At 35.4% G+C, this 15,070-nt stretch overlaps 1 protein-coding gene across 3 annotated transcripts in view; it reads right to left on the reverse strand.

The window, feature by feature from the left end:
- The window catches only part of OPA1 (OPA1 mitochondrial dynamin like GTPase), an 83,832-nt gene that overhangs the window by 38,902 nt on the left and 29,860 nt on the right, over window positions 1-15,070 (reverse strand). For all 3 annotated transcript variants that reach the window (XM_069472771.1, XM_069472770.1, XM_069472769.1), the window contains 11 exons: window positions 14,786-14,899; window positions 10,546-10,626; window positions 10,346-10,420; window positions 9,963-10,034; window positions 9,775-9,874; window positions 9,294-9,424; window positions 6,805-6,877; window positions 6,633-6,705; window positions 5,231-5,346; window positions 4,344-4,408; window positions 3,323-3,399 (listed from right to left, as the gene is read on the reverse strand). In XM_069472771.1, coding sequence (XP_069328872.1) covers window positions 3,323-3,399; window positions 4,344-4,408; window positions 5,231-5,346; window positions 6,633-6,705; window positions 6,805-6,877; window positions 9,294-9,424; window positions 9,775-9,874; window positions 9,963-10,034; window positions 10,346-10,420; window positions 10,546-10,626; window positions 14,786-14,899 — 977 coding nt within the window. The remainder of the gene's footprint in view (window positions 1-3,322; window positions 3,400-4,343; window positions 4,409-5,230; window positions 5,347-6,632; window positions 6,706-6,804; window positions 6,878-9,293; window positions 9,425-9,774; window positions 9,875-9,962; window positions 10,035-10,345; window positions 10,421-10,545; window positions 10,627-14,785; window positions 14,900-15,070) is intronic.

Consider the following 15,070-nt stretch of genomic DNA (forward strand, 5'->3'; position numbering starts at 1 on the left):
AGCAGAGGACCTACTCCATATAATAATTTCAATCAATACAGAAAAAGTAAGAAGTCCCCAATAATTCCTCTTTCAGAAGATAACCACTATTTACAGCTTAATTTACCATTAAAAGAATATAATGCCTACATAAATATTTGTGTGGGTATACGTATTTACAAGTGGATTATATTATACACAGTTTTATAAATTTTTTTAATATAAAAGTATATTGTACACAGCTTTCCATGTCAACATCCTATATTTTTCAATTGCTTCACTGTAACCCTCTCTATGGATAAACCAAATACCATGTAATTCCAAATAAGAAACCTAAGCTGTTTTCCATTTCTTTACATTTATAAACAAAACCAAGGTAAAGAGTCTTCTGTGTTCATCTTTGTCAAGTCTATCTTCATTCCCATATATTCCGAGCCATGTAATTACTGGATATAAATATACTCACTATTTAATGGGCTCTTCTTCACACCTACACATCCAATTACTAAATCCTGTCAAGTCTATCGTCTAGATAACCTCTCAAATATCTCAAAAATCTCTCCTCTTCTACCTGCACCGTCACTATCCAAGTTCAAGTCACCATCACCTATTGCCTAAATTATTGCAACAAGTGCCTTGCTTATAGTTTTCTCCACATGTATTCCATTTTCCACACTACCAAGATCTTTCCAAAATGCAAATTTGACCTAATCCTCTTTAGTGACCTCTATTGCTCACAGGATAAATTTTAAGCTTCTGAACATGGTTTATAAACCTTAATAATCTTGTTACATCTACTGTTTTACCTCCTGCCTCTTGCCTCCATCTATGCTAAAGCCATAGGACACAGCTACCTTTCTTGTACTCACCTCCTGGCCTTTGCAACTCTCCTGCCCCTGTCTTTACCTAACACTTATTTACCTTTTAAGTGTCAGATTATGATATCATAAATCTATCTTTGATTTCTCAAATCTGAGTTAGGGTACTTGACTGTGCTTTCCCATTTTCCTTTCATTCTTTTAAACTAATTCAAAATAAATGTTTTGAATTTATTCTCCAAACATTGCATGCATATCATAATACCATTTTTTTAAAGCATTTCTATAAAGCTAGCCAGCTATTCTTATAGAAAAGATATGTCTACATTGATAGTCATGTAATGTTAATGATATATCAATATCTCCTGCTTAATGTCAGCTAATTGAATCTTGAAAACCAGGTATATTGTGTAAAATGCAAGAGCCTATTTCCCACTATAATGCATTATATGTCAAATATAAACGCCCAATAATATTCTTAAAATATAACTAAAGTACAGTAGAACATCTATAAATACGTAAGAAATTATCATTGCCGACATAAAATGCTTATAACACCGCTTCCAGATCACAAAATGTAAATCAAACAGTCCTGTGACTTAAATAATTATAAACATTCTTGGCACGTGTCCTAAAATACCACATTTAGCATAATGAAACAAAAAGATACCAATAAAAACTCCTAAGAAAACATCACCTGTGTCACAAAAATAAAATGTTTTGGGCATAATGTGGGTAAATTCAATGTGGCATGAATAATTAAGGAGACCTGCTATTCTGATTTATGTTTGTGTTAAGCTTTAGAGTCTGAAATAAAAGGCAATGAAAAGATCGAGAATCATGTGATCTGGCAGCTCACAGAAATCAATCTCGAGCAGCCAGATGTCTTAGTTCTCCTTTGCCTTTTCAATAGGCAATCTGGCAGTATAGGTTTCTTGTCCCTTCACAATTTCTTTCAGCCACCTGTGTATTAAATAAATTAGGTTTGTCTTCAGTGCTCACTTTGGTGGAGGAGTATTTTGATTTCAGGATTGCTCTGTCCAAACAAAACTAACCTTTCCATTTGTTGATGTCAGAAATTTATAAAGGGATCACATTTTTCCTCCTATAAATACCATTATTAGTTGTTATACTTTATAAATCACTGTCTATGTACATTACCCTCATACAACCTAGCAAGGCAACAACTAGTATATTCATTTTATGTGGGACACACAGAGTGAATATAATACTGGTTGCCTTGCTAGGTCATTGCAAGAGAGATACATCTGTGTACACACACACACACATGTATATATGTATACACACATGTATATACATGTATATATGTATACATACATCTATACACACACATATCTATACATCTGTATGTCCCTTGCAACTTCAAAAGCTAACTGACTTACACAAAGCCATAGAACTGGCTTAAAATACAAATAACAAACATAAGTTGTGCTGTATATATATTTGATTAATCAATCAACAAGTATTGACAAGATCAGATCTCTTTAATAAGGTTAAAAATAGGCAAATTTTGACTACTTCAACACTTTGGAAGAAAGGGCACTCAGATGAGAAAACTAGTGATATAGAATTCAAGATTAACGATAAGACACTATTGTCTAGGCTCAGTTTTGATACCCTTTACCTGAGTACATAAAATAAGTAAGATTTATCATAAATGGCAATAAGGACAGTTCTGCTCCATGAATGAAAAATTCTTAAAAATACCACAGACTTTATTAGAAATATAATTTATGCACAAGGAATTTGTTAATTAAAATATGGCTGCAAAAATTTCAAGGCTACTTATACACAGCTTGTTTGCAGTACGTAGAATCTATTGGGTTACAGGGCCCCATTCCAACAAATTTAAGAATGGCCAAATTTACACAAAATATAAATTGAAGGTGACAGTTTGACTTAAAAGAAATTTGCAGAGAATTTTTCAAAAGGATGCATTTACTTGTTATTTAAAAAAATCTCAAATATGATTCAATTCAAAATGTGATTTATACACAACATATTAGGTACACGTCACAGAAAGTAGTAACTGTTCTCACTCAGGAATGAGAACTTGAAAATACATACTATTCTCCTTTTACAAGCCAATTTTCTCTATAGTTTTGTTCTCTATGATTAACCCAATAAAAGCAACCAGTACTGAGAGATGTTTAATATTTGCATAAAGCACAATTTGGTGAAATTTTGCCTAAATGATTTTATAGAAATCATGATTATGTATTTATTAAGTATTAGATAAAGAAAAGACAAAGATGAATCAAGATTTAAAAAGGACATGGAAAAAGAAAGCCATCGTCCAGAAATTCAATTGGTTAGACTACAATAGTGGTTAGATTTTGCAAAAAGACATACTTGCATGTTTTTGCCTATTTACTAAGTGCTTTGAGGGATGAGCCATGGCAACACTAAATCACTGCTTTATCAATCTTAGTTTTAGTATTTCATCATAACTCATACAGTAAAGTGTGTGAGGAAAGAGATTAATATCAAAGTCAAATACTCACCAATGTTTCGGTGTAACCTGGCTCAGACTGATAACTTCGTCAAGGATTTCATTTTTAGCCTTTTCAAATAGTTCATTCTAGGCAATATGGATACAAGTAAGTAAGATTTCCATAAGATAGTAAATTTGCCCTGTCATGATTTTCAGAGACAGCTAGTAGGCCAAGTTTGACTTTCAATATGCATGACTAGAAAAATGCCCTTCTAGTCTCTTTTTTAGAAATGCCATTATCCATATAAGGACAAAGAAACTGACATAAATGTCTGCCTTATTTACTCAATTCTGAATGCAGTTTTTCACATAATATTTGTTCATGTAAGATTTTCACATAATCTTATGTGAAAGTGTCAATACATGTTAATTTAGTCCATCAGTAATAGTAAATTAATGTTGTATTTTACAACTAATGGTCATTTTAAAATCAAGGAAAAACCTCATTTTAAAATCAAAGAAAAACAACATTTAGTTCCCACTAAATTAGAATGTAGTTCTCCAAGGTAAATGCTTAAGGTAAAAAGTTGATATAAAATTTAAAAAATTTTAGATTATATAAATACATTAATTTTATAAGACCTTTAAAGAATATTCTTTACCTTCTCAGAACTAACATTTTAAACACTTGTTTTGACATCCTATGATCTCTAATTGTGATTTTTGTTTGTCTTTAGAGACAGGGTCTCACTTTGTCACCCAGGCTGAAGTGCAGTGGTGAGATCATAGCTCACTATAACCTCACTAGCCTCAAGCTATATTCCCTCCTCAAACTCCCAAAGTGCTGGGATTAGAGGCGTGAGCCATCTTACCTAGCTCCTAATTATTTTTAATGTCATGTAATAAATACTTTAAATTATTGTAGAAGAGACAACTGCTTCTAGTTATGTATTCTTGCAGCTCTAAATTAGTAGTTATGGTCAAAACCAAAGCAATTTAGCTAACCAGATTTCTTCCATCAACAAAAATTTTGTTAGAACACAATATTAAATTAAGATATATACAAAATAGATGAGGTACCCAAATATTACCCGGTCAAGTTCTCGCAGGCGAGGATAGTTATTCTTCCACTCAGTTTCAAGGTTAAAACGTGTTGCTGAGGAAGAAGGAAATGTTCAAATTTGATGATTCTTTCCAGCTGTAGTGGTTAAAGGCTATATTGCATATCTACAGTCTTAACTGATTTTCTTAGGGTGCGCCTATGGCTCCTTAGTACTCTGGACTCTCAACATCTCAGAATTTCATTATTGCAATAGCTTTCTAAACAATTCTCCTTGATTCTAGTTTCTCCATTTTCAATTCACAAACACACAGCTAGAAGCTATTCAGTACAGCCGCTAAAAGAATGGACTCTGCAGTTGTACCACCAAGATCCAAATACTGGACCTATTATCTGTTGCTGTCTGATACTGGTAAGTTATTCGTCTAAGTTACTCTGTTCTTTGGTTTCTCTTCTGTAAAATGACAATAAAAATAATACTTACAAGGTTGCTGAGGGACTAAGTGAGATAAATAGGATTTCCATGTGGGAAAAGGGAAGGAGAGTATAGTCTCATCAGATAAAACTATGAATGCAAAGGCACTGAGCAGGAATTCAGGAAACAGTACAATGTAAATGAAGCACAGAGTGCTCTGCTTCCCAACACGTTTCCTCTCTTCTCCCTAAAAAGGGGGAAATCCAAGTTCTCTATGGTCTACTAAGCTTTCTCCCAAACACTAGCAATTTTTCTCTGAAAGGAAAAATCCTATTCTTGTACAACCGAAGATTTGCATTTTTCCATTTTCCATATATTACCTAACAGTGAATGAATTACTAAGCAACCACTAAAGAAAAAGAGCACAGAATGTGATGAATGCTAAAGATTGACAGCTAACAAAATGCCTGAATTTGTTTCCTTATTTTAAAAATCCAACTTACCTTTGAAACTATCAGCCTGTTGTTCAACTGACTCTCGTACCATTTTCCAAAAGCAGTCTGATACAGCAAGGCTTAAATTTCTTGTAGTCACTTGGTGTGCCTTTAGCATGCTTGTCCTATAAAAAAATAAGAGCTAAAGTACATTAAAATGGCAAAAAAGACAACAGTATTATTACCAAGTTTGAGAATGCACTTGTTATAATGATAATATCCACTATACCTTTTTTTTTTTTTTTTTTTTTTTTTTTTTTTGAGACAGAGTCTCACTCTGTTGCCCAGGCTAGAGTGAGTGCCGTGGCGTTAGCCTAGCTCACAGCAACCTCAAACTCCTGAGCTCAAGCGATCCTCCTGTCTCAGCCTCCCGAGTAGCTGGGACTACAGGCATGCACCACCATGCCTGGCTAATTTTTTTTCTATATATATTTTTAAATGTCCATATAATTTCTTTCTATTTTTAGTAGAGACGGGGTCTCGCTCTTGCTCAGGCTGGTCTCGAACTCCTGACCTCGAGCGATCCACCCGCCTCGGCCTCCCAGAGTGCTAGGATTACAGGCGTGAGCCACCGCGCCCGGCCCACTATACCTTTTATACCAATGTTATCTAATAAAACTTTGTGATAAAAAAATGTTCTGTATCTGAGCTGTCCATTATGGTAGCTAATAGCCAGATGGGGTTACTGAGCCCTTGAAATGTGTGGCTAGTGTGACTGAGGAACTGAATTTTTAATTTTACTGAATGTTAGCTAGTTTAAGTTTTAATAACCACAGAGGACTAGTGACTACCATATTGGACAGCACAGTTCTATATGCTTGTCAGTTCCTTCCCAATAGATAACATACAAGACTATGTTTGCAAGAACTATCTTGATTTACTATACTAACCTAGAAGCAAACATACTTTTCTATTTCCAGAAACTCTCTACGTATAAAGTTTAATATATAGTAATCCAATCGCCCTTTAGCTCTTCCTTTTTGCTTTGTGGCCAGTGTCTTATTTTCTGCCAATATCTATTTAGGGATAGACACTGTCCTCTGACACTGTCCACTCTGACTTTCCCTAATATTGTAAGAGAAATGTGTACACATATTTAAAAATCAAAGTGTTGGTTTTTAAAAGTCACTTTGTAAGTAAAATGACATGAGTTATCTGTGCTGTATTTCGGTGCCCAAATCCCAAAGGGTATAGTTTATTATGCCAGCATCTCCTGTAACATGGGATAAACTGCTCCTAATTCTGTTAAAGAGTGGCTTAAGGACTTGCTTATTAGATACAGATCACTATTTGGGAAAAATTCTAGAAATTCAATGTTAAACAACAGCTATAAAACATGAACTTTTAAGTAAAAACAGTTTAAGTTACTTGCTCACTATGAAATGTTTAAATATTTTAACAAGACACCTACTTTAGAAGTTTTGAATTCTGGAAAAACTCTTCTTCATATTCTTTTATGGCTTCAATGCTTTCAGAGCTATTTCCTGCAGGAAGATGGTGGCCAAATTTTCACCAAGAAAATTAACTTTTATTATGTGAAAATAAAAACTAAAAACAAATTATAATAATACATCTTTGCATACCTTTTCCTGTCACAACAGCAAAATAACCTAGAGCTTTCATTGGGAAGAGCTTTCCTTCAATTATCTGCTGAATCTATTTTAAAAATAAAAATCAATGTGAGACATAGGTTTACATAACTTTTAAGAGTATAAAATACAATCTAAAAAGCAAAATAATTTAATGACTATATATTTGAATTCCTGCTCTGCCACTTAATAGTTATGTGGTCTTAAGTAAGTGACTTAACTTTCTCAAAAATGTTGTTGAAATGATTATGGGATATGATGATACTTAGCACAATGCCACACATGTAGAAGTACTGAATAAATGATAGCTATTAATAGTATTATTATTATTTCCCCATACTTTCTTCAAATACCTAAATTCTTGCCAAATTGGATATTCTTTTATTTCTTCCTCCTCTTTTTCCTCCCCCTCACCTTCTTTTTAAATATTTGGATCCATTGGTTTTCAACTCTTTTAGGGTCAACAATCTTTTTCTAAATGTGATAAAAATTATAGTTTCTGTACTCAGAAAAACGTGTATTTGCACAGAGATCTACCATTCCCCCACACAACATAAAAGAGTCTCTTTTCCCTGAAGCCTCTTCAGATTAATACAGGGGTGAGACTCCTTCCTTTAAGAACAAGTTATAACCTAAGCTAAGGTCGAATCTTTGATATAAAAAGGACTGAAGTAAGTTTCAATTGCATTTCAAAAGAAATGAAAGGAATAGAGAGAGATGGAGGAGGCCACAGAAATTCTTCTACCTCACTTCTTTCCTTCTCCTTATCAGGACTATTATTGCCACAGCAAGTCTTCCCCTTAAAAACAAGGCAGAGCAGAGCTCACAGAGGCTGTGCAGAAAAGAGTTAGCATAGCAGGCCTGAGACTACTATCCTTAAAAAGGCCTGCTTGCCTTTGGCTGGTATCTGGGAACTAAACTGGTAAACAACTTCTTACACTGATACAAACCTTTCCCTAAGTAACAGTGGCTCATTGTGCAAGTAATGTGATTTATCCTGAACATATGCTTTCCTTCTGGGAGTCTGGAATTTTGTTACATGAAGGTGTCTACATGACCACTTTTCAATAAAAACCTTAGGTGCTGAGTCTCTAATGAGTAACTTGTTGCTGGAGGGATTAAGCATGCCCCATGTGACTCTACTAGAGAGGACTCTTGGCTTCCTCCAGACTTCATTCCATGCGCCTTTTCCCTTGGTGATTTTGTTTTATCCTCTCACTGTAATGCACCTTAGGTGTAAGTATGACTATGTGCTGTGAGTCCTTCTGAAGAAACACTGAACCTATGGCTGGTCGTCTTGGGGACCCCTGACTGAGGGATGGTCTCAGAAAGTTTAAGGTGGCAAGGAGAGAAATTCTAAGCAATATCATTGGGGATGGGTACTTAAAGTCTGAAGTTGTTGTTCTATGGAGGATAATGATATGATAACAGATGACGGCCTCTATGTATGTAACACTTTTATGCCAAGCATTATTCCAACCACTTTACAACATATATTTAACTCATCAAATCTTCACAACCTATGAGAAAGAACCACTAATATCTTCATTTCCACCAGATAAGGAAGTCTAAAGCACTGAAAAGTTAAATAGTTTACCCAAGGTTACACAGCTAGCAAATGGTAGAGCCAGGATTTGATACTAAGGCATCTGGCTACAGAATCTGTACTCAAAACCATTACCTTTATGCCTTTACAATTAAGTAGAGAGCACTGCCTTGAGTCAAAACTTTCACCCTAATAAGATTTGTACACAATGTTACCTTGAAATAAAACTCTTTCTTTGTTAAAGGAGGAGGAAAGAGGAAAGGTGTTATAGATTTCAGTGAAATAATTCTAAAAATACATTTCCCTAGGATAAGAGACAATGAACACTATGCATAGAACTCACAGAACTTCAGAAATGAAAATGACTTTAGACCTAGTCTAGCCAACTGGACTAATGGGTTAGCTCCTGCATTGATTAGATTTAGAAAAGAAACAAAGTTTCCCCAACAACATAGAGCCAGTTGGTGGAGCATGGATGAGAATGCTGGAGCCTGATTCCCAGTTCAATGCCTTTTCTGCTATAAAAATCTGCTAGACAGTCTTTGATGAGTTAGGGAAAGGAATGTTTATCTCCAATAAAATGATACATATAAGGTCCAAAAGGAATCCATACTATCACTAACTTAAAAGAAAGAAACACAACAAATGAAGTTAATGACAATATGCCAGCACATAAAATTATTCAAATTAAATTAGGGTAAGCAAATTAGCAGTTTAAGTACTTCTGAAGCATAATTAACTATAATTATGAAATTTTATTTATATCTCAAAATTACACTTAAGTAATTTACTATAATTTTCTAGCACTTTGTTTTTAATGAGAAACAAGAAAAATCTTACTACTACTTTCTGATAAATTATTCCACAAGGATTTTTTTATTTTTTTAATAGTCAATCCCTATCACAGCTGGAGCTTGTACAAAGAATTTGCCCTCACCCTGCTTGGACTAGCCACATTTTTCTCTGCCAGGTCTACTTTGGTCAAAACAAATATGGTTCTTCTTCCATGAGGATCCATTTGACTGACCAAGTCTGTAACAATACTGCGTTCAGCATCCACAGATCCATCTGAAAAAAAATTTAAAAATGACACCGTGGGTTGTAAAAATGCAAAGTGGACTTTAAAAACTTAGTACAAGCTATACACTTGTGTCACATTATAGCAAGAAAGATTTCTTAATACATTTACCTTATTTATAAAAAGAAATTCTAGCCACTAAAAATTTCAATGATGCCTACAGTGAAATTTATCAAAATATTTCCAACTTCAATTCTATTTACTAATAAAATGAACAAGAAGAGAAAGCAAAAACTCATTTATTTTTTATGTTTATATAATGTGCATTATTTAGAGCAAAGCCTGTAATTCTAAAGAAGAAAGTGTATCAGTATGATTAAAATCTTTTGATATGATTTACCTTGAATACACAGTATGATGGCATTAGGATTCTGCATATAAGCTTTGCTGATACTGAAAATAGTTTCCTTTGTGTCAGGAGCCATGCCTGATGTCACAGTCTTGAAGAAAAAGGTTTTAAATGTCATTAAAAATGTCTCCCACAACAGCAACAAAATAAGATACATGTTTGGTATATAATATACTTACATTAATTACACCTGGTAAGTCAACAAGCACCATCCTCTGTAGTCCAGGGCCTTTTACATTTAGGGATATGGTCTACTCAGGAAGAAAAAGAAAAACATTAGTTTTTGAGGAGAGTTTCTTAAAAATCATTTGGCAATATATATTCTGAAAATTCTATATCTCACCCATTCAGAAATGTTACTCAGAAAAAAATGTATTCTTTTTCTGATCCTAAAATAGTTATTAGAAAATTACCCACAAAATGATACATTTAGAATTTTTTAAAAAAACTATGTATCTCAGAACAGCTGCAATCTAAACATCAATACCAATATTATGATTTATTTGAAATCAGAAACATTGGATTTCCATAAAACATTATTGAAATAAATTGCAACACTTACCTCAGGGCTAACTGTACAGCCTTCTTTCACATTTTTCCTCATTCGGAGTTCTATTTCATGTCTTAATGCTGCAAGCTATTAACAGAAAACAACAAAATCCTAAGAAAATCTTAGTTCACAAATATTCCATTTAATTGTCTTTTATAAGCTCATAAGAGTTATAAAATTACACATATGAACCTTAGATGAATTCTACTTACATCTTCCTCTTTGGTAAGATCAAACTCTCGAGAACTATCTTTAAATAAGGCCACGTGATGAGGACCTTCACTCAGAGTCACCTAATAGTAATAGAAAACTGTGATGTAACAATGCATTTACAATTAATTAATTACATGGTCTAGACAGGGCCACCACACAGCACAAATCTGAGAGTCCCTTCACACTACACTTTAGGAGCACCTCCTGGAGCTGTCAACATGACAGTTATGAGCGCACAATAATTTTGTATTTGTATTGTTCATACATATGTCACACGTATTGTGATTTCCCAACCAGGTTCCTGGTTATTTTATTTCTTTTATAATCTAAAATGCTGCTGCCCACCCCTTTCTTTCTCAACTCAATGTTATACAAGCACAAAATGATCACTCGGAAACTTCAAAAACTAAAAGAAAATCTTGCACTTAACTTCAAAGATGAATTTAGGTAAAGGACAATTCATTTATTCAAGTCTATTTATTGAGAGTGAACTATGTGATTTTGTAGGTGGGGAAACACAAAGAGTTGACTGTCTCTGTTTTAGACTTCACTATATACCAGGAGTAAGAAATACACACAGACATAATAGAATAGAGTGGCAAAACCCAGGGTGCCACAGAAGAGAATAGTATAATGAAGCTAAGGCAGGCTTCACCCAAGGAGTCATATTTGGGCAAGAAATTTTATAGCAATGTATATTAACAATCAGCGGTTTCATGAACTTCACATTCCTTAACTTTTCAACTGTGTAATTACTCTATTTTACTTTAAAAAATACAATTCCTTCCACTGAGATTAGCTAAACAGGCTAGATTAAAAAAAAAAAAAAAAAAATAGCTGTTTGAAAGCAATCCTGGCAGCCCAGCCTAAGAGTCCAGGATCCCAAGGGATTTTGTAAGGCTTTTCCTGCAGCTATTTTCCATCAGAGCACTTGCTAATTTGTGGCACAAGGCAGAGGCCCAAGTAAAAAGCTTAAAACCTGTAGCAGTTTCATTGGGTTGAGTAGACAAAAATTGGAATTCAAGGTTATCAAGCAGCCACCACCTAAGGTGCCAAGATCCCCAAGAAAAATGGACTGGAGAAATAAACCCTCCCCAAAATAAGCCCTACATCCTGTGCACAATTTCCCTTCAAGGCAGTCACATATCAAGAAATCAAGCAGAAAGAAACTGCTAAGGAGGCTAAAACGCTAAGTCAAGATTCTGGCACTTTCACTGTTCTGGGGAGAGAAAAACCTGGAGTTCAGGGTCCCTCAAAGAGAAGCTCTGGTAAATGCCAGGGGACTACTGGCAAACTGGAAAGAGAAGAGCCTTGTCTGTGTCAAAGAAACCTGCCCATACTCTATGCACCTGCCAAAACAAAGTTAAATTCCTTCCTAAAATATCATCCATAGCCTCTACCTTAGCGTGCTATTAACAAGGTAAAAGGTAGGTTTCCAATGTTTTTACACTTGATTATTGAGCATGATATGAGGTGTAGTCCAAAGTTCATTTTGTTTTTTGTTTTTTTTCCCTAAGTTGGAAGTACTCCAAATTCCCATTGATAGTAAAATGGATATATAAAGTGTGGTACAGTCACAATACCACAGAGCACTGAAAAAGGAACCAGTATCATACAACATGGTTCAATGCAGAGCCAGAGTCCCAAAAGTGCACTCTGTGTGAATCACATTAGACTGACCGATACTCTTCCTTCATTTCTTAAAGGTTTTATCATTAGCTTCACACTGTCTCAGTTTCTACCACTATTCTGGCCACAATTCTTGGTAATTTCAATTTTCCAATTCTCCCACTACTCTATACCTACCTCTATTAGGTGAACATGAAAGAAACAAAACAAATGTAACCATATAGATTCACTTTAAATTTATGTCCACAGACCTTAATGGGGACTTCAGTCCAACTCACAGTCCCAATATCTGACTTCCTTCCTAGAGTCACCACAATCTCTTAGAAAAGACTTCACTTTTGGTTCCTGCCTCAATCTTCAATCTCTTCTCCATTCTCTTTAATTAACAGCTGATAATTTGGCTTCTTACTTGGGGAAGCAGATGCAATGAGAAGGAAACTCCCACACATTCCATTTACTTGCCTGCACTGGTAAATTCAATGATCGATTCTCAGTCTTCATCTTCCTTGATCTATCAGCAGCATCTGACCTCGGTGATAACTCCCTCCTCATCGATATTTTCTCTACCTGACTTCTAGTACACTGCACTGTTCTGGTTTCCCTCTTATCATACTGGTTGCAGCTTCACACACTCCTTTGTTGTTTCCTCTTCCCTCAACCTCTTAATGTTGAGAGCGTCCAGGATTTAATCCTTGGTCCCATGTCTTCTCTATTTCTGTTCCCTCCCCTGGAGACCTTATCCAGTAAGATCATGGCTTTAAATACTACTTTTTGATATTTGAGCATGACTCCTAAATTTGTGTCTTTAGTCCAGACTTCTCTCCAAACTTGTATATCCAACTGCTTATTTGTCATCACCCCTCACTGAGTCCAAAACTGAACTCCCGATCTTACCACAAACCTGATCCACTCACAGACATCCTCATATAAACTACATCCTTTAATTTGTTCAGGCCAACAACCCTGGAACCATCCTTAATGACCAACACATTCTCTTTTTCTGTCTCTTCTCATATCAAATCTGTAAAGAAATCCTGTTGATTCTACTTTCAAAATAGATTCATAATCCAACCATTTCTTATCACCTTCACTGCTACTTTCCTGGTCCAAGTATCACCTGGATACTCAAATAGCTCCCACCTGGTCTCCCTGGTTCTACCTATCGTGCCTACATCTATTTTCAATAGAGCAGCAAGAGCCTTTTAAAAGGCAATGTTGTTACTCTACTCAAAATCTGGCACTGGTTCCCCACTTTACTCAAAATGAAACCAAAGTCTGTAAAATGTCCTATAAGACCCTAATGATCTTCTTCTTCTTGCCCTGCGTTACCCCTCTGACCTCACCACTTATTACTCTTCACTTCTGGTCTAGCCATACTGGCCTCTCTGTTATTCCTTGAATGTGACAGCCACCCAGCCACTTCAATTAAACTAGCTATTCTCTGTGCCTTACACTGTTGCACTAGACATCCACATGATTGTCTCCCTCACTTCTGCAAATGTTGGTTCAAATGCTACATTACCAATGCAATCGACCAGCACCCTGGGACCTTTAACAGTTGATATAATAATTTGGCTTCCATTCCCCTTGCCCGGCTCTACTTCTTTTTGGCACAACACTTACCACTTTCTAACATACTATATAGTTTCATTATGTTTATTATTTTTATTGTCTGTCTCTTTCTCTTAGAATGTATCCTCCATTATGGCAAGGATCCTTTTTTTTCTTATTTTAACCAACAAGTTGCCTAGAATAGGTTCTCACTCTGTCACCCAGACTGCAGTGCAGTGGTGCGATCATAGCTCACCTCAAACTCCTGGCCTCTCGAGTAGCTAGGACTACAGGAACTGTACCAGGGTAAGTTTTTTTTTTTACTTTTTGTAGAGATGGCATCTTGGTATATTGCCCAGGCTGGTCTTGAACTGCTGGCCTCAAGCGATCCTCCCACCTCAGCCTCCCAAAGTACTGGGATTACAGGGGTGAGCCACCATGTCTGGCTGCTGGTACATATTAAGTGTTCAATAAATGACTCTATAGCTACATACATTCTTCCTGTGACCATGGATGAATCATTAGTGTTTCTATATATGGACAGCTTGTACAATGAGTCCCAGCCTCCTTCATCTCAGTAACTTTGCTCTTGCAATTGTTCCCTCTCTCTTGCATCATTTTCTTCCCCTTTACTAGATCATTACAATCATCACATAAATATCTTTAAAACTTTCCCTTTATTCAACATAATTCAACTGCTACTGCCCCATATCTCTGCTCTTTTTTGCAATAAAACCAGAAAATTATCTATATTCACTGACTCTATTTCCAATATTCTCATTCTCTACTCAACTTCTCGCTTATCTTACTCTGAATAAAATCCAAAGGCTTTATAAATGCTCAGTAGAGCCTGGCCTCCTTCTGGGCCTCTGAAATCCTCTCCCACCAGTCTCCCCTTGGTCAGCTCCTGCCACACTGGCCTCCTGGCTGTTCCGCCTACTGATTTCTACACTAGGAATGATTCCAAGTACTATATATCAATTCTTTCTTTAGTTAAAAGTCTTCATTTTATCACAATAAACAGACCTCATTGAAGTGGTCACTTCCCTATTTTCTTACTTTAACTGGAGAACGTGTCATCATCTCCCCAGATCCTCTAGGGAATATTCGTGCTTGAGCAATCATTTCCAACACACTGGTTTTTCCAGCACTCTGATCTCCAACCACAACAACCTTAGCACAAAACAAATAACATTTATTCATATTTATTTGATACCAATTAAATTCAAATAGATTTAGAATGCTGCTCTAAGTTTTTAGTCTTTTAAAATATCAACAGTTAAAGACATAATTAAAAATCCATGAAAAAAATGATAGTTGATACATGTACGCACATTGAAAAAA

The sequence above is a fragment of the Eulemur rufifrons genome, chromosome 7 (genome assembly GCF_041146395.1).
Source record: "Eulemur rufifrons isolate Redbay chromosome 7, OSU_ERuf_1, whole genome shotgun sequence".
NCBI lineage: Eukaryota > Metazoa > Chordata > Mammalia > Primates > Lemuridae > Eulemur > Eulemur rufifrons.